Here is a 25,675-nt window from a genome sequence, read left to right on the forward strand (position 1 = left end):
GAGGGGCAAAGGTTCATTTAACAGGTGGGCAGTTATTGAAGTTGACGTTGATTCAGGTGCTTGCTGGCTTGTTCTTCCATTTGCATGGCTAGCGTCAGTTCGTCTAGAGTCTCTGTGGAAAGTGAAAAAGGAGAAAACAGGCAAGTCAAAGTGAAGTCCAGATTGTAAGAGAATTCAGAAAAAGCTCCTTCCTTTCTATTGGAAGGAAATAATTCCCCATGAGTCAGAATAGAATAGAATAGAATAGAATAGAATAGAATAGAATAGAATAGAATAGAATAGAATAGAATAGAATAGAATAGAATAGAATAGAATAGAATAGAATAGAATAGAATAGAATAGAATAGAATAGAATTCTTTATTGGCCAGGTGTGATTGGACACACAAGGAATTTGTCTTTGGTGCATATGCTTTCAGTGTTCATAAAAGAAAAAAAGAGAGAGAGAGAAAATACATTCATCAAGAATCATAAGATACAACACTTAGTGACAGTCATAAGTTACTAATAAGAAATCAAATCATACTAGGAAACAACAGAACAATATAAATTGTAAAGATACAAGCAACATGGTTATAGTCATAAGTGGGAGGAGATAGGTAATAGGAAGGATGAGAAGAATAATAGTAATACAATCTTAGTAAATAGTTTGACAGTGTTGGGGAACATTAGGAAAACATGGAGTTTCACATTAATTGGACTAGGACAAATGGAAATGAGAATGCTGGTCTTCCCTATACACCTGAAATAAAGTGCACCTCTGTGCTAGAATGACTCTCACAGGCACCACAGCATGAGGTTTCTTTCATTATTTTACAGGGGGGGGGGATTTTAATTGCTTCTACTTTTTCAGGTGTTAATAGCATTTGGACTTATATACTGCTTCATAGTGATACAGCATTCTCTAAATGGTTTACAGAATCAGCATATTGCCCCCAGCAACCTGGGTCCTCATTTTATACCCGGTTTATCTTTTGTAATGACTGGAAAAAAAATAAACTCAGCTGCACCTCGCATGCAGGACAGCTAATATACAGATGAAGCTCAGTATTCATTCCAATTTAAAACTTCTTCCATTTCATGCTAACTTAATTTCTTCCCTTAGTTTGGCAGAAGGCCATCACTTTTATTATCAATTCTAACTTTCATTCTTATATTTGTTGATTCTATGCCTAGCTTAAAAATAGTATTTTTACTCAAGCCATTTCAAGATTCTCCATAAGAGCCACTTTTAAACACACAAAATAATTTCTGGACCATCATAGTCTGTATACTTTTCCTACTGTTCATGCAAGAGCATCATGCTCAGGGTTCTGGTTGGGAGAGTGTAAGAGTCAGTCAAGGACAACGGGACTGCTCAGTATTATCATTGAAGAAGGCTTATAAAGCTATAATCAGTCACTGCTTAGTGACTAAACAGTCACTTAGAATGCAATTTGCAAAACTTAGTAGTAAAGCTAAATTAATAATTCAAGATGAATGCAAATGCAACTTTGTACCTTTTAGACTGAGGAAGCTTTTGGATCCTTCATTTATGAAGCATTGGGTTTGGTACACAAAGGCCTCTAGGTCATATTCTGGTTGTTCCGCAATGTCCAGGAGATAGTTACAGTCGTTCATTTTCTGAATGCAGAATTTATAAGAAAATTGGAATGGCTTTGTCAGATAAAACAAATTTACTGAATTGACAAAAATCAATATTAGTAAGAATATGTGAGGTTTTCTTGTTAATAAGCATCATTCCACAGACATAAGCATAATTTTATTATCTACACCAAAATACCTCAAAAATATTAGTCACTTTAGAAAACAGAATCTTATTAAGTTTTGAATATTCAACTATACCTCCCTGATTTCCTTAAGTTCTTCTATTGCTTTCTCTTCAAATTCACTAATCCGGGTGAGAGCATCACGAAAACTGGACAGATGAGGAGACAGCTCATCTTCAGAAAGCTGCTATTCACAAGGAAAAATATTAGCACACTTGCACCAAGTCCTGTTTTCCTAAATAAATTGGACTTAAGCTATGCATATACATACTTCAAGAATATGGTCCGATTCTTCTCTGCTAATCTCAAACTCTTCACTCTCAGTTTCCATACAGTTTTGTGCCTCACCAGCTGTTCCATTGCTAGGAAGTTCCTTCACTCTAGAAACAGAGCAGAAGGATTTCAATACAAATCCAACTGTTGAAATAAAGAACTCAGACAGTCTGATACATAACACAGATAAAGAAGCACAGGACTAGTACTTCAGCTTTTGTTTCATATGAACAAACATCCTGCACTCATTTCTTCAAGTAGGACAACATGGACTGAGCAGAATGAAAAAATTCTATCTGATGCAGGGAGTAACTGGAATAGGCTTTCCTTCCCGTGCAAATTTGACTACAATAGTCCTGATAATCAGTTGTTTCTTCTTTTGCTGATACAGCAAGTACTTCCTGAAATTAAGTTGCTACTGAGACATGTCTACATTTAAGGGGATTTTTGACATTTTGATAGATTGCTTTTTGAGCAAGGGAAAAAAATTAACCAATTTGTTTTTATCAGAAACTCAGTGCAGAGTTTGCCATTTCTAAATTGGTTCCTGTGAGAGAACCACATTAGAAACTGAAACAATTTAGAAATGGCAATCTTAAAAAAAAACCCATAAATTTCTTTTCCCATTTTGTCCCCAAGATATGGTGAGATTTGCAAGTACAGATATCACTCACCTATCAGCATATCGCAAGGTATTTAGAGTATATTCACAGGAACTCATGCCTGGGGAAATCATTGCAATCTAAAAGGAAACAAAATTATTACCAGTTTGCACTCAGCTCTCACCTTCTGCTAATCTACCTGCTTGTACTGTCACCTCTGCTTTTTTGGCCTTTTTTATAATGAAGCATTTAAACTTTTGTAGATTTTTTTTTAGAATAATTATTCAGAATTTAGGGTCCACAAACTTATAACTTTTCCAATTAAATATGCCCAGACTAACATTGTTTAAAAAACTTTTCCAAAAATGTAAATTGATATAGATTGATGAAACAACACAATAGTTCTTGTATTATCATAAGACTTCCTACACAACTTTTTTAAAAGACGTTTGTCTTGCCTTTATTTTTTGTAAGTAACTCAAACTGGCAAATATACCTAATACTCCTCCTGCTATATTCCCCACAAAATAACCCTGTGAAATAAAGTGGACTGACTTACCATGCAAGTTCTGGAATTTGTTCCAATGAAAGAATCCCTCAGCACTTGAGTAAGTTTACTTTCCCGAAAAGGTGTATGTTGTTTATTTTGACCTAAAGCACGGATACATTCCTAAAAGGTGGGGAAAAAGGTCAAGGGTAGTAATTTGTTCATGCATTCAGAGCCATAAGCAACCAGTAGCAAAGAAAGATTGTGTCCACTTAGACCTGACATTATCTAGGCAACAGGACAATAGGACTTTTGTTGTTACTGAAGCCAATCGTACACTAACAATGCTAGTATTATGTTCTAGTCAAGGGGTATCACACTCCAGGCCCGCAGGACTGGCCTACGGTGCTTCTGGTGGCTATAATGGGCCCCGTGCCTCTATTTCACCATCCATGGCCTCTTGCAGCACTCTGCTGGCCGAAAATGGGCCGAAAAACTGGCCGCAAACACTCTTTTGGCCGGCAGGGTGCTGCAGGAGGCATCCGTCGTCGTCCCCCCCACTGCCCCGCAGAGAACTACAATGCTTATACGGCCCTCGAAGAAATCCAGTTTGACACTCCTGTTCTAATCTGTACCTTTAGCGCCAGCAAGCTTTTGTTTATTTCTGCTGCTTCCATCCGTGTCTGACGATCAGCACTAGAGGTATCAGCCCCTCTCTCATTGCCAGCTAAATCCACCAAGGAGAACTTGCCATGAAGCTTTCCTTTTTTACGCAGAATAATTTGAAAGCAAGCATGCGATCGAGAGGAACTGGAATTGGCAAATGTATGTCCAGATGTCCTATAATGTTAATAGAATTATTAATTACATGATACATCGGTAGAAGACAGTATGATTTGGTTAGCCTTACCAAGCAAAAATTTATCGTCATCATCATCATGCTGTGGTGTAGCCAACCAGATGCTATGGCTAAACAGCAATCAGGCAAGAGGCAAAGGATATAGAATTTAATTGCCTTTTAATTTTCACTTTTAAAGTTGGAAGGGCCTCGTCCTAACTGGTCAAAGTAAGAGAAGTACAGTCCTCTCTAGTTCTGTGCCTGGCAGGCATTCAGAGCATCTATTAGGCCCGTGATGGCGAACCTATGACACGGGTGCCACAGGTGGCATGCGGAGCCATATCTGTGGGCACGTGAGCATTGCCCTAGCTCAGCTCCAGCACGCATGTGCGCACCAGTCAGCTGATTTTTGGGCCTTCCAGGCCCACTGGAAGTCAGGAAATGGGCCGCTTCCGGCTTCCAAAGGGCCTCTGGGGGGTTGGGGAAGGCTGTTTTCACCCTCCCCAGGCTCCAAGAAAGCCTCTGGAGTCTGGGGAGGGCAAATAATGGGCCTACCGGGCCTATTGGGCCCACCGTTAACCTTTCTGCCATCATGTGCCAAAAGCGGGATTAACACGGGTCGCATGCGCTTGCGCAGGGTGTCATTGAATTATGGGTATGGGCACGCGCGCATGCACGCAACTCCCCCACGCGCCCCACGCTTTTGGCATGCGATGGCAAAACGGTTAGCCATCACTGTATTAGGCATTAAGAAAGTACCCATTCTTCTTACTTTTAACTCAAATGGACAAGAATCTATAATGGCTTGTCTCCATCACTGTTCTAAAGTAATTCACTGAAGTATAGCTTCTTTCTTACAATTTCCCTTGTACTATTAGTGCAAATAATACTAATCTCTGATTTTAAAAAAATGCAATGAGTGTCCTACATGCTTTATCTTTCTTCCCATAATTTGGGCCCATCCTATCTAACATCATATTTCAATTAATGTTCCCACTTCAAAGTGTAAATATTAAAACGTTATCAAATCATGAAGGTCATTAATCTTCATAATGACTCCAAAAGATACTTTGCTATTCAAAGTGACACTTCTGTATTTTAAATGATAAAACACCTTCCTTAATTTGCTTAATTCTTTTCATCTTTCTCTCAGAATTGTTTTTCTAATCACCAAAATATTATTGCATTTTTAAAAATGTATAAAAACAACTAAAATGTTTTTTATAGAATTTGATGCAGATTGTTTCCTTGGAACAAGTATTTTTTCGTTCTATAATGTAAACATACCTGTACTATAGGATATCTTAGCACCTAGAACCTAAAAATTGTGCCATATCCAGCCTCTACAATTACGAAGAGCAAGAATAGCAATATATACCGCTTATATACTGCTTCACAGTGCTTTACAGCCCTCTCTAAAACAGTTTCCAAAGTCAGAATATTGCCCCCCCAATAAAGTGGCTCCCCATTTTATCAACATCGGAAGAATGGAAGGCTGAGTCAACCTTGAACAGGTCAGCATCAAACTCCTGGCAGTCAGCAGAATTAACTTGCAAAACTGGTTTCTAACCACTGCGCCATCACGACTCTTACGTAATACTCCCTTCTCCCCAATAAACCTGGACATGTTAAGAAAACACTATACATGCTAAGCTAAAACATGGCCCCAAAAACAACTAACCTGCAGGCGCTTCCTACTTCAATCATTCGGATAACATCCTCAGCACAATTCACACGCATTTCTTGTAGGCCAACAACCTGGACCTGTTGTTTGCCATCCTCCAGCACCCGCAGCTTTGCTTTTTTGTTTAAAAGATCAAATAACTGAAATAAGAAAAAACAAACTAATTCAAGTATGTATTAAAATGAAGACACTGAAATGTACAAACTGAAGCACTTAAGAATTAGGAGTAGAAATTCAAGAACAAATGGGAAGAAACAAAAATTGTGGAAATTGGGTACATGTTTATGTCTAATGTAATGTAATATAAAACAATTAGAATAATATAATACACTATAGTGGTATATATATGACATATTAGAAATATATATATAAAAGATATACTAGGATAAGAGAGAGAAAATGTATAAGTATGGATTAATGACGTGAAACTGTTGAAAAGAAGAAAGTGTTAATATTTCTTTATGGTTTTTTTTTTTAAAAAAAACTGTTTAATAAAAAAAAAATTTAAAAAAGAAGAGGCCAAGTCTCTTCTGAGCTTTGTGCAGCAACCAGAAATTGTTTTTTTGCAACTTGTAGCTGGAACAGTATTGTTAAACCCAATAGCTATCTTAATTCCTTTCTTATAGTAATGATTCGTTCCCTGTGTAATAATGATTGTTATTCAAATATCCAGTATGAGCATGGATCTTCATATCCAGTTATAGTTTGACAAAACTATATTCAGATGTTTGAAAGGTCTCTACTTAGACTAGATTAACAACATGGTGATAAAAGTGTATTTTATCATTGTATTAGCCAAGTTTCATTGGCTAATACAGAAGGACCAAAGAGCAAGCAAGATATGCACCAATGCCAAATGAGTTTGCCAATTTATCCAAGCCAAGAGAACTATCAATCCCTTCAATTCCCTAACAGCAATACATTTTATACAAAAGACTTTATATGGGACTTTACATAAAATCCTTTTTTTTGCACTCATGAATAACACATAAATATATATGGCCTCACCTTTCCATTATATATCTCAAAGAAGGTCACATATATGTCTAGGCCTTGGGCCCTATACCGTGGCTGATTCTGAAGGAGGAATACATCCTGTGCTAGTAAGAGAAGAAAACACCAAAACAAGACTGTATCAAGCTTATGCACTTTCAGCTCATGTGAGTTTTTTCACAGTTGCTTCTTTCAACAACTATATTGGAAACTATAGGGGTATTAGCAATCACACAATATTTAACTAGTAATTTGTGGGAAAATTAACATAGGCTTCTTACATCCTAATCTAATGTTGTTGCAGCAGAGAGCATATAGACAATGCTTGGTCTTTGAACATTTTATCATGAGACCAAAGTCAAAAAAACAGTTGGACCAAGACAAACCTAAATTTATCTTAAATAAATTTAATTGCATTCAGTGGAGATGGTATTCCCCATGTATTTAATAGCTCTCCCTCCATCATATTAGAAATTAATATGGCAACAGCTTTCATAGGAATTTTGGGCATTGTGTCCAAGACTTAATATTGAGGGGGGAAGCATGATGTCCAAAGTTATTGATTTAATTTTTAAAATATTCAAATTGTGATAGTAACATACATGCAAAAGCGTATATTCCTTTTGAGGCCTTCTGTACTTTCCCAGAGAAGTCTCCTCCCATAGTCTAAAAAAAAGGAACATATATTAGAAGACATGTTCTTAACAGTTGAATGGGAATCTCATTATCTGCCACTTTGATTATTTTCAAACAAATTAGAATTTAATTACTGCCGATACTACCCAACTTAATAACTTGTTCAAAAAGTACTTTTACACCTACTTTTCTATAAAGAGATAAATGAAAGTATGAGTGTTTCAAATTTGCAAATTTCAGTCATAATTCAAAAGTTTCTTTATATCTTGAAATAGAAGCTTTGTTATATACATAAACATACTACTACTAAAAATGCTATTAGTACTAATCATACTACAGGACTACTGCACAGGAATAATAGATTAATAAATAATTCCAAATGTATTTGGCTCTCCATTTATCAAAATCTGTTCCCCCTCCCACACCAATACACTATGGACTGAAATTAGAGCAGGCTATCCCTCCTTAATTCTACTAACTACAGACAAATTTTAGCAAGCTAAAATAAAATATTTTATTGTTCATCTACAGATTATCGGGGGGGGGGGGAAGCATACAAATCAAGCATTCCATTTTCAAAATTCAAGGCAGATATGATGAGTTTCCAATTTCATCAAGTTTGCACTCATAAACTACTGTAAAAGTACTATGTTTTTAAGTCAAGAATTTTTCAGATAACCATTTAGAAGTAGTTTAGACTACTTCTGTTTGATTCAAGTTATTAACTAATTCAGGGAAATGAAACTTAAAAATATAACAGAAGCCAACACTCACATGAGTTTTTCCACTACCAGTTTGGCCATAGGCAAAACATGTAGCCTTCCCTCCTTCAAAAACAGTATGCACAAGTGGTCTAGCAGTAAACCTGACCAAGCATAAGAACAAATAGAAAACATCAATGAATGAAACTATAAAAAACAATCTGTAAATATTATCAGCAGCAATTACATCTGTGGGCAATAAAATATTGACACAAATCAAAATTTTAGACATTTTCAGGATCACAAGTCCACAAAGGTCAACAATTATAGTAGGATAGCACAAGAGCAGAATTTCCTTCTAAGCAGAGTGAGGTCCATTGCCAGAGACATCTTCCACTAAATACGGACAATTTTCACTATCCTCCGATGGGCAAAAAAAGGGGGAATTCAAGAAACATTGGTTGCCCATGGATCCATGGGAGATTAATTTCTGTCACTTCCAAAGAAGCATTTAAAACAGCTCTATCTCTATGTCAAAGCATGATTATGGAAAGTAACACATTAGGTGTATTTTAATGAGAAGTTTTGTTCTATTATTCCAGAATGTAGAATTATTGCAAAATGCAGCTGTGGAAATATTCAAAATGTTTACAAAATTTTTGAAACACATTAACACAGGTGAAACACCCCTCTTCAAAGCATTGAAGTAGCTGCATACTGCAAAAATTTCAGGTACTTCAAAGGCTTAATCTGGTCTCTTTCATATATGTGAGAGTGTACAACCAACATTTCTATTACATTTACCAGAAAAGCCCATGTCAGCAAAGTCCACACAATAAATACGTATGTATAAAAATAGTCCTGACAGCACTGAAAAAAGTAACATGACCGTTTTTCACATGACCACTTCAGCAACCCCATGGTCACGTATCAAAATTTGGACACTTGACACTTGACATGAATTTATGACCATTGGACAGTATGCTAGAATCTTTATTTGTTTGCTTGTTCGTTCAATTTCTATAGTTGCCCATCTCAATTAATGACTCTGGGCAGGTTTATAATTATAATTAAATATATAAATGATATATTTAATTATAATTATATATATATAAATTATAATATATAATTAAATATACTAAAAAAATTTAAACAATAAAAATACTAACAATTTACAGATTAAATATACATAGGAGCAAGATACTTGGCCAATCAGGTAAAGATGTCAATAGAGCCGTCACAATAATCCCCACTACTACTATAACTCAAACCAATAAACTGATATACACTATAGCCACCGTTTATCCTGTAGATGCTTGGCTACACAATCAAAAATAACAGCAGTACATACTCCCTCCACCCACCAAAAAAAAAAAACGATGTTAGAGCCTACGATTAAAGCAACTTAGAGAGAGGATAGTCAATAGGTGGAATTATAGAAGGATATAATAAGACTTAAGAATTATAGAATAAGAATAAGAATTATAGAAGGATTCAGAATAAGACTTAACAAGATATAAGATTAAAGCTAAGACTCAGCTATTGAAAAAATTCAAGGGACTGACTCTATCTGAGGCCTAGAGACTGCTAAACAAAGGCTCACGGCACTGGCTTCCAAGCTAAGGAGGTACACAAGAGAAGTAGAGGCCAAGAAGATAAATGCTCTGTTCTTCAAACAACCGTCCAAAGTGTACTCCCAACTGCAATGCAACAACACAGTAACAGCTGAGCCACCCATAGCAGAAACTGAATACTACTGGAGAAATAGTTCGGAGAAAGGGAGAACACTAACACAATACGCGCCCACAGAGAGGGTCTCCTCAGGGTGCCGTCGGTCAGGCAATGTCAGCTGGTGACCCCCAGGGGAAGAGCCTTCTCTGTGGGTTCACCCGCCCTCTGGAATGAGCTACCCCCAGGGATACAACTGATCCTGGACCTTCGGACCTTTCGCCGGGCTCTGAAGGCTTTTTTATTTCAGCAAGCCGGGCTGGCTTAAAATTTTTAATTGGTTAATTTTATGGGTAAGGGGTTTTAAATTGGGGGAAGCCAATATAGATTTAATTATGTTTTAAAGTATTTTAATGTTTATATTGTATGTTTTTTAATCCTGGCTGTTCACCGCCCCGAGTCCTTCGGGAGCGGAGCGGTATAAAAATTTAAGAAATGAAATGAAATGAAATGAAATGAAGTGCAGAGTGGCTGCAGGGACTGAAAGCAGGTTTCCCAGCACAGAAACCATCACAATAGCAGACACCCAACAGTGAATCAAGCACATGAAAAGCTGGACAGCATCTGGCCCAGATATGATCCACACTTACTGGCTAAAGAAACGAATAGCAGTGCATAAATTCCTACTAGCATAGATGAACCAGCTGCTAGCAGCAGGTTCCCACCCAGACTGGCTAACACAAAGAAAGACAGTGCTGATCATGAAAGACTCCCACTATCTGTTTCCCCGAAAATAAGACATCCCCTGATAATAAGCCCAATCGGGCTTTTGAGCGCATGCACTAAAATAAGCCTCCCTCCAAAAATAAGCCCTCCCAAAAAATATTTAAACACAGAGTTGGAAATCAGGTAAGACGGCAAGAGGAGCCCCATCTTGCTCCATGCATCCCAAAATAATAAGACCTCCCAGAAAATAAGGCCAAGCGCTTATTTTGGGGTTCAAAAAAATATAAGACAGGATCTTATTCTCAGGGAAACACGGTAGGAACAGCACTGTCCAACTATTAACCAATTATCTGCCTCTCCACGACATGGGAAGTCCTAATCAGGCATCATAACAGTCAAGCTACAGTACATGAGCATAGCCCAAAAATTGGGAGAAACACCTAAAGTTCAAACCACCAGCTGTTCATAGATAAGAGTCCAAGACTCAAGATCTAGACCAACCAATCTGAGCACAGCCAGGACTGACTACAAGAAAGTCTACAAAATGAAGAGGCCACTAAGGAAGACAGCACTGGAAATCATCTCAAGACAATTCATACAAGTGGCCATCAAGTGCGGCATATAAGAAGGTGATGCACTGATCCCGCTGGTTTTTTGCATAGGTTTGAACTCCCTCAACCAGATAATCACAAGGACTGGATATGGATACACATTCAAGAGGGTAACTACTAAGAGTGAATGAGAAATCAACTTGCTGATTCAACTGTCATGAATTTACAGTGAATACACTGGGATGTCATTTGGACTGGAGAAGTGTGGCTGCCGCTGTATGGTAGTCAAGAGGGGTGAAACTACCAGTGAGCCAGACAAGCAAACAGCTACAAGTACCTTTGTATACCACAGTCATATGAGAACTAAATGAGGCAAGAAAGACAGCAACATTTGAGTACCACCAAAGGATGAGGTCCCGTAGAGTGATCTCAATGGGAAATACAAGATCCAACCATAAATATTTATTTATGCACTGCCTGTTATCATATACTTTGCTGGTGCAGTAAGATGGCCAAAGAAGGACGCAGAAGCTTTTGATGTGAAACTTCTCAAATATATGAAGGCTTCCATCCCAAGTCCAGTGGGGTCTAGGGCAGTGTTTCCCAAACTTGGCTATTTTAAGATGCATGGACTTCAATTCCCAGAATTCCCCAACCAGTATGCCTGGTTGAGGAATTCTGGGAGTTGAAGTCCATACATCTTCAAAGGGTCAAGTTTGGGAAACACTGGTCTAGGGACTGTCAAAGCCACTGTCCTGGACAAAATCAGAGCATTCAGGAGTACATCAGTAAGGTGGCATCCAAAGATGCTGAGAGAATAGACAATAGACATGGAAGATCAAGCAGAGGAGGTGCCATAGCAAGACAAGGTCTTGTATGTGATGTACCATCAACAGATAGCTGAATTCTACCAGTGGCTGTAAAAGGCTACACTAAAAGACAGCACTGAGGCACTGATCACAGCAGCACAAGAACAAGCACTAAGCACCAAGATCCATAAAAGCAGGAGTCTACCACACTAGGTAGAATCCAAGGTGAAGACTATGCACAGAGATCTCAGAGATACTGCAATACATAGTGGCAAGATGTATGATGCAGGCAGGAACAGCATACATTGAATGGCACAACCAAGTAGCTGTCATTGTGTACAGGAGCATCTGCACAGTATATGGGCTAGACTACCCACGTCCAGATTGGAGGTTCCACAGAAGGTTGTGGAGAATCACAGGGCTAATATCCAGTGGGATTTCCAGATCCAAACAGACAGGCAGGTACTGGCCAATCAACCAGTCATTGTGGTAGAAGGCAGAGACCAGAAGATAGCAGTGGTGATAGATTATAGCAGTGCCAAGGGACAGCAATGTAAGGAAAGAGTATGTGAAGCTGGAGAAGGTTGTGGAGAAGGGCCTGATGGAAGAACTAGAGAGAACATGGAAAGAAAAGATTAAACTGGTCCCAGTGGTAGTAGAAGCACTCAAGGGCTGTGACTCCTAAATTGGGGGAGTGGCTCCAACAGATCCCAAGAACAACATCAGAGCTTTTTGTCCAGAAGAGTGCAATACTAGGAACAGCTAAGATACTGTGCAGAACTCTCAAACTCCCAGGCCTCTGATAGAGGACCTGAAATTGAGGAAGACACATGCCACCTATAGAGATAAAAAATGATTCTTAAAAAAAGATATGTGTTTAACAGCAAATACAAAGAGCAAAATTCTTATTTCACAAAGTCTCTTTGGCAGCATAGCACTCAGAAAGCATCATGTATGATGTAGTCCTCAGTATCTATTGTTAACTTTGCAAAGTGTCACTGTTCTGCGAGGAGAAAAAATATGCATTACCAGTAAACCATATCATTAGTAGCTTTTTCATCAAACGAGAAGTCAAATCGAAAAGGCTGGTTTTCAAGGTATTTTGTCAGATCCACCTTCATCTTTGGTTCATGCACCAGGATGCTGTTCTTGCTAACAACAGTGATTATATCACATTCTTTTTTTCCAAGTTCTGTTTACAAGGAAAAAAGTAGAAAAAAATTCAATGAAATAGGATTTTGTGAACCCCACAAGCATTTAAACGTGCTACGAAGACAATAGTGTGTATGATTATTATTGCAGAAGATTAATAGCCTTAGTACAGAATTTTTGGGGCAAAATTACGATTGCTATGGGAAGTGTAAGAAAAATATTTAAACAAAGAAGTTTGTTTCATTCAAAGTGATAGGATAATTAAAATTAGATGTGATAAATTATAACTCTTGTCCACTGCACCCCCAAGATTTGTTCAAGGGGTCTATTAGTACAGAAATGTATTCTTCCCTGTTTTCCTGTTTTCGTTTGACATTGCTTTAAAATGATATTTTAACTCAGTAATGGTATGCTAGCTTCCAACGCATAATAGCTGAAGAAACAAAGAACCCATTATAAGGAACAACAGTGAATTGAAATATGAATTGCTAAGTACTGAATGTCATCTTACCTTGCTTATTTAAGGGTCGTTTTCTCACACAGACACAAATTCTATGCTCTTCTATCTTAAAAGAAGATTGCAGATTGCATTAAGGGATAAGATCAGACAACTTTTCTCACTAATCCCTCATGGTTGTCCACGTGAGGAAAGGGAATATCAAAAAAGTTAAGATTTCAGGCACAGCTGTGTCTGCCATCTTTTTATGACACATATCAAAAAGAGCCAGGGTTTTGATTATGTAGTTGTGGCCATCATCTTGATTTTTTTGATAAACATATACACATACACAGGTGGCACCCCAGAATCCATGTATGTTTTAAGAACAAAAAGCATAAAAATGCTCATCAGAAAAGACACTTTGTTAAGAACTCTACATGACCACAAAATGTGAACCTCAAGGTTGTTGTGGGGAAAAATAAGCAAGAATATAAGGTATGTTCACTGCCTTGAGTTTTATATAAAAAAGCAGGATTTAAACATTTATTATTATGAATAGAGATTGAAAACAGTAGTGTCATTGTAATGAAGATTTTAACTTAAAAATAAAATTAGTTCTTTCAAAACATCATGAAATCTAAGAAAACTCCCTATAGCATCAGATAATATATGCTCAACAATATTTTTCTGAAATTTAAATCTGAGGAATGTTGAATATAAGGATTCTGTTAGTTTCCCCTACTCTTACAAAAATGTAACAGCGACCAAAATTACAAATATTTCAGTTGCTCTCTCACATAAGTTATCTGGGCAAAGCAGATAAGCAAATATTGTAAAAAAAATTAAAAATATGTCTAATGTTAAGTGCTGGTGAAACCAGGAGATTCAGGCAGTTCAAATGAGTATAAAGATTTATTGCAAGCTTAAGCTCTCTACAAGAATCTGAACTACTAACTGTCAAGGGAAATTAGTCGGAGTTATGAATAGAAATTAATTCAAGGTGGGCTGGACTTAGATCTCTTGTGGGCACGAAGGTTCTGATGACGTTTGACCCAGCCCTCAGGCTCAGTCTGGTCATCTCCTACATCTAGTGAAACCTAAATTGCTAATTTTCCCTCTTTAAATTAATTATTTGTAAATATATCTTATGAATAAAGACATTTAAGATAGTTTACATATCTTTACTTACTGGATCATTCATTGATAATGATTGACAATTAATAGTATTTCGATATTCTTTAACCATTCGTGCAAAATCCCAATTTGGGCAATTACTGTCAAATTCCTGTAAGATAAAATAGATGGTCTTGGATTAGTGACAACCAAGGACCCAATTTTCCCCCCCTCTTAACTATATGAAGTGCTAATTTGAAAATAGAGGGAATATAGAAAAGCAAATTAAGCAAAAATTCCAGCTAGAAGTTGTCTGTTGTATTACTTGGACTGTAGTCTTCTTTATAAAAGTTGTATCAGGTAATAATTCAGTCTGTTTGTACAAATGATCAAGCCGATGCTGAAGCCCAGTTCTCATTAAACAGTTTGGCTAATCATAAGCAATGCTTGGAATGACAATGCACCACCATCTGGAAGGCCAGGACTTTATAGACCTTGGCCTAAAGTAGAATTTCCAAACTATGGCAACTTCCAGAAGTATGGACTTCAACTCCTAGAATTTCACAACCAGCACAGCCATTGCTGAGAATTCTGGGAGATGAAGACCACCCATCTGGAAGCTGTCAAAGTTGGAAATGGCTGATCTAAAGAAGTCAGCATTCCTATACATATTACTGCAACATATATCAGGCATAAACCCTTTCCCAAAAGTATAGTCAGTATAGTGCAAAAAGACTCGCCACATGTTCCAAAAAGTATCACAAAGTACTGTAAAATGTTCCATTTCCCCTGTCACACGAATTCTGATGATGTGGGGTGGTGAATTTAATTGAACTGAATTGAACTCAACAGAATTCTTCACTTGACAACACTAAATACTACTTCTAATACAGAAGATTAATTTTCCAGAATGTTTGATGTCGTACAATCCTTATAGCTAGGGAACATCCTGTCAGCTGTCTGTGGAACTATATTACTGGACATTAGTCACTGAATGCAGAATTATTTTTTATTGAAAATATGCATGAAACCCAAAATATTTCGCATGAGTGCAAAAATATTTTATGTTACCTGAGACACTGACAGCATTCAATTGTTAAATCACGTAGAACATTTAATTGAAGAATTAAGCAACATATTTTTACCTGTGCACGCCTGTTTCTTATTTCAGAAAACTGGGCTCTTTTCTCTTCCCTCTTATTTTTCATTTTTTCCATTTCCTTTACAATATTAGATTTCCTCCGAGCTAGAGAAAGCAGTATTATTACTGACAAAAAACAAAGTAAATTCAAAACTGCTATTCTATCTACTATACATTTTCATGATGGCCTGAATAACTGAAAAGTTTACCATTTTATTAACCTTAAGGAAAATATCAATTAATAATACTAATTAACTTCTAATATAGGATATGTAGGTTAAAATTTATATATTCATACAGCATGACCAGTAGCCCCTTACTGCTACCATTTAGCAGACTGAATTGGTCAGCTGAGTATATTTCCAATATGTGAGGTAATACTCTAAATTTCAGAGCTGAATTTGTTTTTCGTTTTGACTGGTAAAATCAATCCAACTTAAAGCTAAGATTTAATTAACAGACTTGATTATCAATTCATCAGCTCCATACAGAAGACAGTAACAGAAGCTCTCTGTCAGATTGAATACTGCTCACTAAAGAGACAGAATTAAGGAATTATGAAGTAAACCTGAACACCATTCTTCTACCTTGAATGGCAGCAGACACAATTCTGAGAGACTGTGGAGGTTCTTCTGTCACTTCATTACCATTAGGTTGTATACTACATCTATCAGAAGAATAATTATTTCGCGTTCGAGGTCGTACAACTGTTGAAGAAAGAAGCTACTGATTAAAAACAATAGCCAAGGCAGCATAAAAAAATAACATGACTTATAATATTTAATTCAGACTAAAAGAAAAATTAACTCCTAAAGGGCCTCCAATTTCTCCCTTGACTCATTGTCAAATTGATATCCAGAATTCAATTAATTTATCAAAATAATAGAAAAAAATATTAAATAAATGGTACTCAAGCATTTGCTAAAAGCCACTAGAATTTAGTCCAAAATACTCTTGTGGTACCATTTTTATTTATATATTTTCCCCAGATTTTCTCAACATTCTTCTGAACCAAAGTGACACCTAATGGCACACATAGACTCAACATTTTAAAAACCTACAATTTGAACTTTTTTCATTTAAAAATTTGCAAGTCAAATCCTGGAAGAATTCCATTCTTCTTCAATATCATAAGATTGTAATGTATATATTTGTGTATGTCTGTGCATTTATGCTGTCCAACACATGACAACTGTCATAGAGGTTCAGAGAGTAATGAGTTACATCCTGGATGTAAGAAGTATCTGTCATACTCAGGAAGATATCAGGTCCAAATCAATGAAGACTATAACATTTGGCTAGTTGGCTATAAAAATTATCCACCACATTATAGGATTCAAATTAGGAAGACAAATGAAACTGCCATTTCACTAAACCAATTGTGTAGTTACAACAGTGTTCTGCAGCCTTCCAGTGACAAACAAAATTCTGCCAAACTACTTGATATAAAATATCTGATCAAGACAATAGAAGCAAATGTTTGGTTTTGCAATTATAATGTAAACACAGTTGGCATTAGATTAAAATGTCAATCCATTTTCAAATATTTAGGGGAACATTCAAAAATACTGATTTATGTTTCAATATTGAGAAATGAGCAATACCTTTCTCCAGTTTACATGCATTAATTAAGTATATAGTCAGATTATGTTATACTAATCCAAACTCACCAGGAAGAGCTGATTGGCTTCGAGCTGGTACAGAAGCAGAAGTTTCTACCTCCATATCATTTTCCAGATTGTTTGGTAGTTCTGCTATGACCGACATTTTGCTACTTTGGAACCTCGGTACTACTCAAAGTAAGAACAAAATACTGTTAGGAAGCAACTTAACAGTATGAATCCAAGATAGAAATTGATTTAGTGAAGCAAATTTAAGACTGTGAATGTGGGGAGGGAAGATATAGCTGATGTCAGAGTATATGGGATCTAAACAATCTAACATATAGTCACTATTCAAATGACAAGTTACTATGCATGTGTGCAAAAATGTGGAACAATTTAATTTTCCTACAAGTCATTTTTATGGGTTTTGTTGTTCTTGAATCAAACTGAGCATTGGTGTTTGAAGTTCCATAATCAACAGTTGTAAATCTCAGAAACACACATATCTTGGGAGTTAAATTTATGTTATTCCATTACTAAAGGTGCATTTAACTATTCAAAAACTTACTTTTCTACTTAAAACTCTCAGACAATATAATTATGAGCATTGAAAACATGTCTTACTATGAAATACACTGTATGCACATTTAAAATATCAGTCACAAATATGAGATGGTTAATCAACTGAAGATTTAAAAAATGAGCAAAAATCCTCAACTTTATGACTGAAGACAAGAACTGGAAGTAGATGAAGTAGATTCAAGAGTCATAAAATACTCTTAATGGTATCATGCTTTTCATGGGTGGGAGGCGAAATGAAATTAACCTTTGATCAAGGTCAAATCAATAGAGAATTCTTAAACACAATTTTCCTTGTTTCTTATGTTCATATCACATCACAAGACTCACATAATATGTGGTAGAAACAAAATATCACTATTGTTTAATTGGAAGATTTATTGGATTGTTTCATCAGCAGAACAAACACCGCTAACAGATTATAGAGATATAAAACAGAAGGAAAATCCTACTAAGCAAGTGGAGATTTGCTCAAGGAATATGAATTTGGGCATTAAGATCATTTGTTGAAAAGATTAATCGTTCTGTATTGTATCTTTAGAATGTTCTAACTCCTAAGAAAATAAATTATTGCAGTGTAATATAAAGATAAAACAATGGTTTAAGTAGTAGTGAACGATCATAATGTTATTACACACATTCAGTGGGAGTGATATTGTTGCTGTCATACTAAATTGCAGTTGTGAAAACTTGGGAAAATACTAAAAATAAAATGCTTGTCCAAATCTATGCTTGGACATCGACATAGCTATACAGAACTTCTCAAAAAAAATCTTGAATATGCACAGAGAATTAATGTGCACAAATTGTTGAGCTGTTGAAATTGTAATAAAACTCTTAATTTAAGAGGCTTGCATATTTTATTGTTACTGATCATGTGCCACATGACTAGCATCAGGAAAGCATTTTCAGGACAGAAGATTGGAACTATTTGTAATACAATTAAAATATTTTTACCTTCTCTGGGACCGGGTATTTTTGAAACGGTTCTGCGATTTTGTCTCTAAAATTAAGAAAAAGGTTCCAAATTTAGTAAATAACAAAAAAGTGTTTTTTTGTGTGTGTGTGTGTGTGTGTGTGTGTCTGTGTGTGTGAGACAGTGTGTTGCTGAAAACAAATAGAAAATACACCAACAATTAAAATTACTCTCTTGAAAAATTGTTTTACTGGGTGATGTTTTTATGTTGGTTGTAAAGAATTTGATTGTGGGGAAGGAGGAAAGAGTACAAACTATTTTTCCACTGACCCATTCAGCCAATTGTATGGAATTCTGAGCCTGCATAGAATTCCTTTTTCACCTACAACAGCTAAGAAACTTGATGGCTGAAGTACATGATCTTGAATACGAGACAAAAAGTATTTATGCCCTGAAGATAGATCGGAAACTTTAGAAACAATTGAATGTAATCTAAATGAATAAGGCCGATAAAAAAAATATTTGAATGGAATCTGGTGCTCTACATATCATTTAGACAAATTTCTAGCCAGGGAGGAACAAAACAGCCAATGTGGCCAGCTACAGAGACTGCAACATCTAAGGAGGCCCCAAATTGTCTTTACAAGATACACCGAATATCAATATACATGATTATTGATATTAAATGCTTATCTATACAGCCAATAATAAATTAGATTTATTATTAATTGATTAGAATCTGTCTTATTTTTTGTCCCTAAACTATCTACTATACAAGATAGTTTATATTTTAATTTAATCAACAGTTGCTCTTTAGAAGTCTAAACTGGAAATTAATACACATAGGCCAGTTTTATACCACTTTGGGATAAACACAAAAAATAAAATTAAATAAAGCGTTGGTAGAAAATAATTAGTGGACTGTTCTCATAAAAAATTCTCCTTCCAATATTCATAAATTTAACTACAGTAGGTGCTTTATAATTACAAAAAAATGTTTGCCAATTCGTCAAGATTAGTTAAATATTTAAACTTGGCTGAACAAATCATGATTTCTTACAGATCAACAAAAATTTCTCCCGCTGATTTATTTTCTCTCCACACATTTGATAAAACATATATAGTATTCCAAATGTACTATCAGCTGGAAAATATGTTTTGTTTATTTGTGAAAATTTACTTTTTATTTACTAGGGTTATGATTTAAGTGTATGTTTTGGGCGCCCATGTACTTCTAAAAGTCTGTTCGCCTGTTTGTAACCTTCAATTTTTGAATCAATGTGCTTCAAATGGTCTAACTTAAAGACTGCACCCAAGATCCAGGGCCCATGACTCCCATGGGATTGAAATTTGGCAAAATTGTAGGTGTTTCAGCACTGCCATACTGCTGCGGTCATGCGATCAGCATTTCCAATACTCCCTTAGGAGCTTTCCACCAACAAAATCAGTGGGGAAGCTGGCCGGAATTTATACGTTCCAGACTGGCAGGGAGGTAAGTGGCTGCTGCCAAGTGAGGGAGTATGCAGGGGCGACACTACACAGGGCTGAAAAGACACAAGAGGTACTACACTGGATCAGGAAGGTTGCACAAGGATGTAAGAGAGGTGCTGTGTAAATAAATGAGGGTGTACGAGGATGTGCAAGAGGTACCACACAGGTTGTGCAGGAGTGTGGAAGAGGTGCCAATCAGGTGGGGATATTGCGCGGGGGGTTCAACATGGGTTGGGGAGGCTATGCAGGGGTATGAGTGAGTGAATGAAGCAGATGTGGCAAAGGAGACATGGCAAGAGTAGGGGATAGTGTGGCAGGTGTGCAGTGCAGGTTGGGGAAGGTTTGTGGAGAACTGAGCAGGGGTATAGGCATGAAAGGGAAGCAAACCAAGGGTTGGGGAGGGTGTGCAATAGGTGCATGAATGATGTAAGTGCATATCTGTGAAAGAATGATCCAACGGGTCATGGATTTGATATGCTAAAAATATTATAATGATGCTGAAATTTTGGTAAAATTAAAAGGCACCAATTTTGGATCACTTTACACAAAACTAGGGTTATTTAGTTTACACATTGCAACAATCATTAAGATATGCATTAAGAAATCTTGTACTCAAACAGTATTGGCCTGAGTTTCCTTCTCACAATTAGTATTTAATACAACTGTACTACAAACATTTCCAAGACTTAATCTAATAAAATCTGATTGCAGCCAATTTTTCATTGGATTGTCAATTTGGACTACATTTGATGGTCTATTGTGCATATATTAAAAGGCTTTTTTTCTGAAATGAATTCCAAATCAGATTGTGTTATAACAATCCAATTTAAAAATCAGCAATTAGAAGCTGACCTGACCCACATTCTGGCAATAATTGGGATATTGCAATTACAGTGAGTTTGTAGAGATCAATAGTTCTTTTTGGGGGGGAAATATTTAGCAAGATGTCAAAAAAAAAAAAAATAATCACAAAAAAATCTTCAAGACAATATGTAAAGAATTACACCTCCAATTATTACATCAAGCTCTTCCCTAGTGACTCAGATTAATAAACTCAACACATGCTGAAGCATAACATAAGCAACTCAGGATTATCAGTTAAAATGAGACAAGCTATGATAGAAGTGCATCAGATAGGTTCAAAACCAATTTATCCTTAGTGATTTCACAGAGAAATTTCACAGTAGTTATAACAATTAAAGCATCAAAAGCAATTAAACCTGATTAGGCATATAATTCAAGAAAGTGTGGATCAATTAGAACATATGTCGCAGGATCAATTAGTACATTATTTGAGAAAATGTGTAAAAATTAAACGCAGGTAAGAGAAAAATCATTGTTTCTAAAACAGTGTCATATGAAAACCAGGAGTGTGCCTGTATGTATAATGTAAATTCACTGCTTGAATTTATTCATTTTAAATATCATGATACTTAATCAAGAATCAAAGAAATAACTTGAGATTAATATACCTGTGTAGTTACATTGTTCCGAACTAGAATGCTCTCTTTTACATCAGCAACAACTGCAGCTGTAGACAATTCTGGATTTATTGCTATCACATCATCAAAGTCAATCTTCAAATAGGAAAAAAAAACACAAAACAGAATGAAAAAATCTAAAGCATGCTTAAGTATAAATCTCAAATATCATCAATTCAATCAAATCAATAATTTGCTCGGCACAGCAAATTAAAAGTCAAACAGTAAAATTATTGTTTCAGTGATTGAATATTAAGACATTAACTCCCATCCACCAATATCATTTTCAGTTCTATGAGAGGTAGTATATTTCAAAAGACTGTGAGAAAGCCATTGACCACAAATGCTTTAAATCTTAGTACATCCTAATGATTTCATAATATTTACTGTAAGACAGTGTAAGTATTATTACTTACCAAACATTACATGACATTACAAAAAAGATATTCACTATCCAAGACAAAAAGAATAAAGTTCTACAAGTGACTTCTCCTTCAGTTTTATGATTTACAGAAGTACAGTGAATGTCATCACCACCTAGTCTACTTGCTTGAACTTAGAATGACATCACAATCCTATTACTACTGCTGCAATATTCTAACAGCCATTTTCTTGATCTGCAAGCCACCTAAAGCAAGCATATGAATCTTAGTTTTCACATAACAATTCAGCTTCTACAGATATTATATCAGATTCTGAAAAATTGCCAATGTTTAACAAAGCAGTAGGTTCTGATTTTAATGTGTACATTATATCAAATTAATAAGAGCTTTATATATATTTGTTTCAGATGCATGTTACACGATATTTAATTTAATCACAGCTGCGTTTATCTTGATGATAAATCCTGTCATATTAAGGATAACAATTCCCGACTACTACATTAGAATTGTAGTCTAAATAGCTAACTTACTAATTCAACCCTTTGCCTTTAGATTTCCTGCTATATGATATAACATATAGCAGGAAATATATGTATAGGTATATGACATACAGCACAATTAGGGGAAGCTATACAACAATAATTGGAGAATATACAGTGGGCAAATAACAGAACTAGTTATTCTTGTTGCATTCATACACTAGTATGCAACAGAATCTATTTCTGATAAGGAACCACACTAGGGGCTAATGGTGCATTCTTTAAACAAATAGGAAGAGAACAATGTATAAGTGTAGCCAAGACAAATACAGATTTCGCTTCTTCGATATTTAAAACAAATACACTTAATTTAATAATTACTATGTTTTTGTCACAATAATTACAATGCCCTACAAATGAGAGTCAGTTTGGTCTAGTGGCTAAAGCACCAGGGTAGAACCCAAGAGACTGAATTCTAGTCCTGGTTTAGGCATGAAAGTTGGCTGGGTAACTTTAGACCTGACACTCTGTCTCTATAAGGTTGTTGTTGTGGGGAAAAGAGAAAGAAGAAAAAATACTATGTAGGTTCATCAACTTAAATTATTTATAAATATAAAAAAGGTGAGATAAAAAAAATAAGATAGTGCTGGGAGATAAGTACTTAGTGCTCTATTGCACATGTAATACAGGCAGCTTAGAAACAACGTCGTACAGTTATAACACAATTATTACATTTATCATGAGCAGATATATTATGTACTTATCAGAGTCAAATGACAAACTGTTAATACTGAAATGTTGCTAAATAAATATAATGACGATTACTCAATTTTGCTTGAAAGTATATAGGGATATATAAAGTCTATCTCCAAATTGGCGCTTTAGGATGCTTAATTTTTTTTTCTTAATTTAAATTACAAATTTGGTGGCAACTTTTGAAATAATTCTGGAGACTCTATCCATGGCTTTTAGAAGTTGTAACTCTGTTTCTTTAAGGACTTTGTTTCTGCATAGAATACTGTACTTAAATTCATTTGACATAAAACATTTATGTATGCCTTATCTTGTAAGCAATCTTAGGAATGTACTGTTTTTATATGATTTCTTAAAATACACTGCCATTTAAAATTTCCAATAAGACAATGTCAACATTTTTTAGGGAAACTGCTATTTAGTTGGTCTTCAGCAAAAGAATGAAAAAAACCTCTTCCCATTATGAAATGGGAAAAGATTAGCTTCAAAATAACTTTGAAATATATTTAATAATTTCCAGTTAAAGTCATCTTACTAATTCTGCATAAGCCTGTTTTATAGATGATTCAAGGCAGGCTTCAGCTCAGAATTAAGGAAGAAATGTGTGCTAAATAGCTTTAAAAAAGTTGTTTTATACATAGATCATACTTTCAAATTCTCACCTCTTTCCCTTTGAGACTGTTGTTTTCTGTCCATTCTACAGATACAGTCATTTTTTCCAAACTTACAGTTTTGATAGTTGCACCATGGACTGAACCTAAAAGATAATATTTATTTATTTATTTATTCATATATATATAAAAGACATTTCAGAAAAGTATTATAAGAGCTAGACAATAAGAGGGGAAATTTCCATACAGGTTATTTAATATTTATTTTTTTTAAAAAGTAACACTGATCTGACCACGGTCTTTTTATCAGAAATTGGGAGGTAAATGAGTGTTTCTGGCCAAAAATTTGAAATTGTGATCGGGATGCTACAAACAGCAAATATTGATCAGATGCCAAGCGGCCAAAGTGCAGTCATGTAACTTCTCAACCTTCCTAAATTGGATTTCCCCTCAGAATTCCTACCCATGGAATCAATCATTCCTATTTTTAACTCCTTAGCTTATTAAATCAGTTCTTGTGAAATCTAGAACACTAATCTATTTGAACGCTTCCAGTTCACCCCACAGGCAGTGTAGTGAATCTCCTTGTGAAAAAGCCATTTATTTATAGTGTTATCCAGGACACCTATATTACTATCATCTCCAGCTGAAACAATATGCCCTCCAAAGATTAAGAATACTAAACAATGTTACACAGGCCACGTTTGTATGTTCTGCAAGAGAGAGAGAAAAACCAATACCACAGTGAAATTTTCAGTTGAAATTATCACATGGTTGCTAGAATAGAATCGCAGGATAAAAACTTTGTCACTTTAAATGTACACTAATTGAAATGAAATTTCACTGCATTCAGCTCCAAAACAGAGATGTTCTGGCCCCCTTGATGACTTGTGGACTTCAACTCCCAGAATTCCTGAGACAGCCATGCTGCCTCAGGAATTCTGGGAGTTGAAGTCCACAAGTCAAAAAAGGGCCATAGTTCCCCACTCCTGTTGTAAAAAAGCACCAAGGAGCGAGCCCACCTGGAGGTACTGCTCAGCGAATAACATTGGGCAAATGGCCCGACTCCTCCTTTAAGTTGCTTGTTTGACAACTCTTCTGTCCCGAAGAACCCGGAGAGGAGAAAAGAGTCTGGAATTTAACCCGGCCACCATCCTTCTGCGTTACAGACACGCGAATCCGCAGGGAAGCGATAATAACGCCCTGAGCATTAATCTCGTGGAGCCTCCAGAGAACATCCGGGCTACGGAAGGAGGCAAAAAGACGCTCCGAAGCAAATCGCCTTTCTCCTCTCGGCACTCACCATTGCTGCGCTCAATATTAATCGATAAGCCAGGCTGAAGGCCCTTGTAACTGTTGGGATCCATACGACGCTGCCAGAGAAATCTCAAGACGCCTGCAAACTATAACAACCCCTCTTTCAAAACCCGATACCGCACAAGAGCACTCAACCAACTGCCGCCGCTTTGAATGGGGCGCGCCGAAAAGGCTGCCGGGAAACGACGTCCGTCGGGAGACCTCAACGTTTGCAGAACTACATATCCCAGCATGCAGTGGGAGGTCCTCTCATTCTCCCCTTTAAAACTACATTTCCCAGAGAGGCTTGGGAGCGGAAGATGGTGAAGTCGAGTCAAATCTGATTCAGACAGAACAGGAAGTGGTAGTTCTCCCTAAGAAAGTAAATCACTTAATTGTTCTCGTGGTGTTTGTAAGTCGTGTCATCTATATTCTGGGGGATGCATTTGATGGCTTGTGGTCTGTAGACTGTAACTTTAAAAAAATTGGGGGTCTTTATAGA

General features: G+C 36.2%; 1 protein-coding gene across 4 annotated transcripts; it reads right to left on the bottom strand.

Annotated features, from left to right (window-relative positions):
* On the bottom strand, nucleotides 1–25,378 carry KIF2C (kinesin family member 2C). Of its 4 annotated transcripts, none has more exons than XM_034414922.3 (21): nucleotides 25,181–25,378; nucleotides 23,929–24,023; nucleotides 21,643–21,747; nucleotides 18,721–18,766; nucleotides 17,251–17,370; nucleotides 16,168–16,287; nucleotides 15,585–15,685; nucleotides 14,516–14,611; nucleotides 13,399–13,453; nucleotides 12,765–12,927; nucleotides 8,055–8,145; nucleotides 7,247–7,310; nucleotides 6,660–6,751; nucleotides 5,649–5,791; nucleotides 3,765–3,969; nucleotides 3,202–3,312; nucleotides 2,715–2,782; nucleotides 2,039–2,147; nucleotides 1,844–1,951; nucleotides 1,498–1,621; nucleotides 1–112 (listed from the first exon to the last, which is right to left on the bottom strand). In XM_034414922.3, exons 1-21 carry the CDS (start codon nucleotides 25,242–25,244, stop codon nucleotides 33–35), a joined length of 2,160 nt encoding a protein of 719 aa, XP_034270813.1. In that variant the 5' UTR covers nucleotides 25,245–25,378; the 3' UTR covers nucleotides 1–32. The 4 variants fall into 4 exon arrangements, with proteins under 4 accessions (XP_034270813.1, XP_034270812.1, XP_087745776.1 ...); XM_034414921.3 differs by having other exon boundaries at nucleotides 1,844–1,954; nucleotides 25,181–25,377; XM_087889650.1 differs by lacking the exons at nucleotides 23,929–24,023; nucleotides 25,181–25,378 and adding an exon at nucleotides 22,068–22,228.
* Nucleotides 25,379–25,675: the final 297 nt, after the last annotated feature.

Source organism: Pantherophis guttatus, chromosome 3, assembly GCF_059756535.1.
Source record: "Pantherophis guttatus breed Tessera chromosome 3, ASM5975653v1, whole genome shotgun sequence".
In the NCBI taxonomy this organism is placed as follows: domain Eukaryota; kingdom Metazoa; phylum Chordata; class Lepidosauria; order Squamata; family Colubridae; genus Pantherophis; species Pantherophis guttatus.

Bases quoted from the DNA above. Each gene is read 5' to 3' on its own strand.
- KIF2C (XM_034414921.3), bottom strand. From the start codon at position 25,244: ATGGATCCCAACAGTTACAAGGGCCTTCAGCCTGGCTTATCGATTAAT. The intron at 12,928-13,398 runs GTAAGATGACAT...CCTTGTAAACAG, and splicing joins ACGACCCTTAAATAAGCAAG to AACTTGGAAAAAAAGAATGT. The intron at 113-1,497 runs GTACAAAGTTGC...CACTTTCCACAG, and splicing joins AAGCTTCCTCAGTCTAAAAG to AGACTCTAGACGAACTGACG.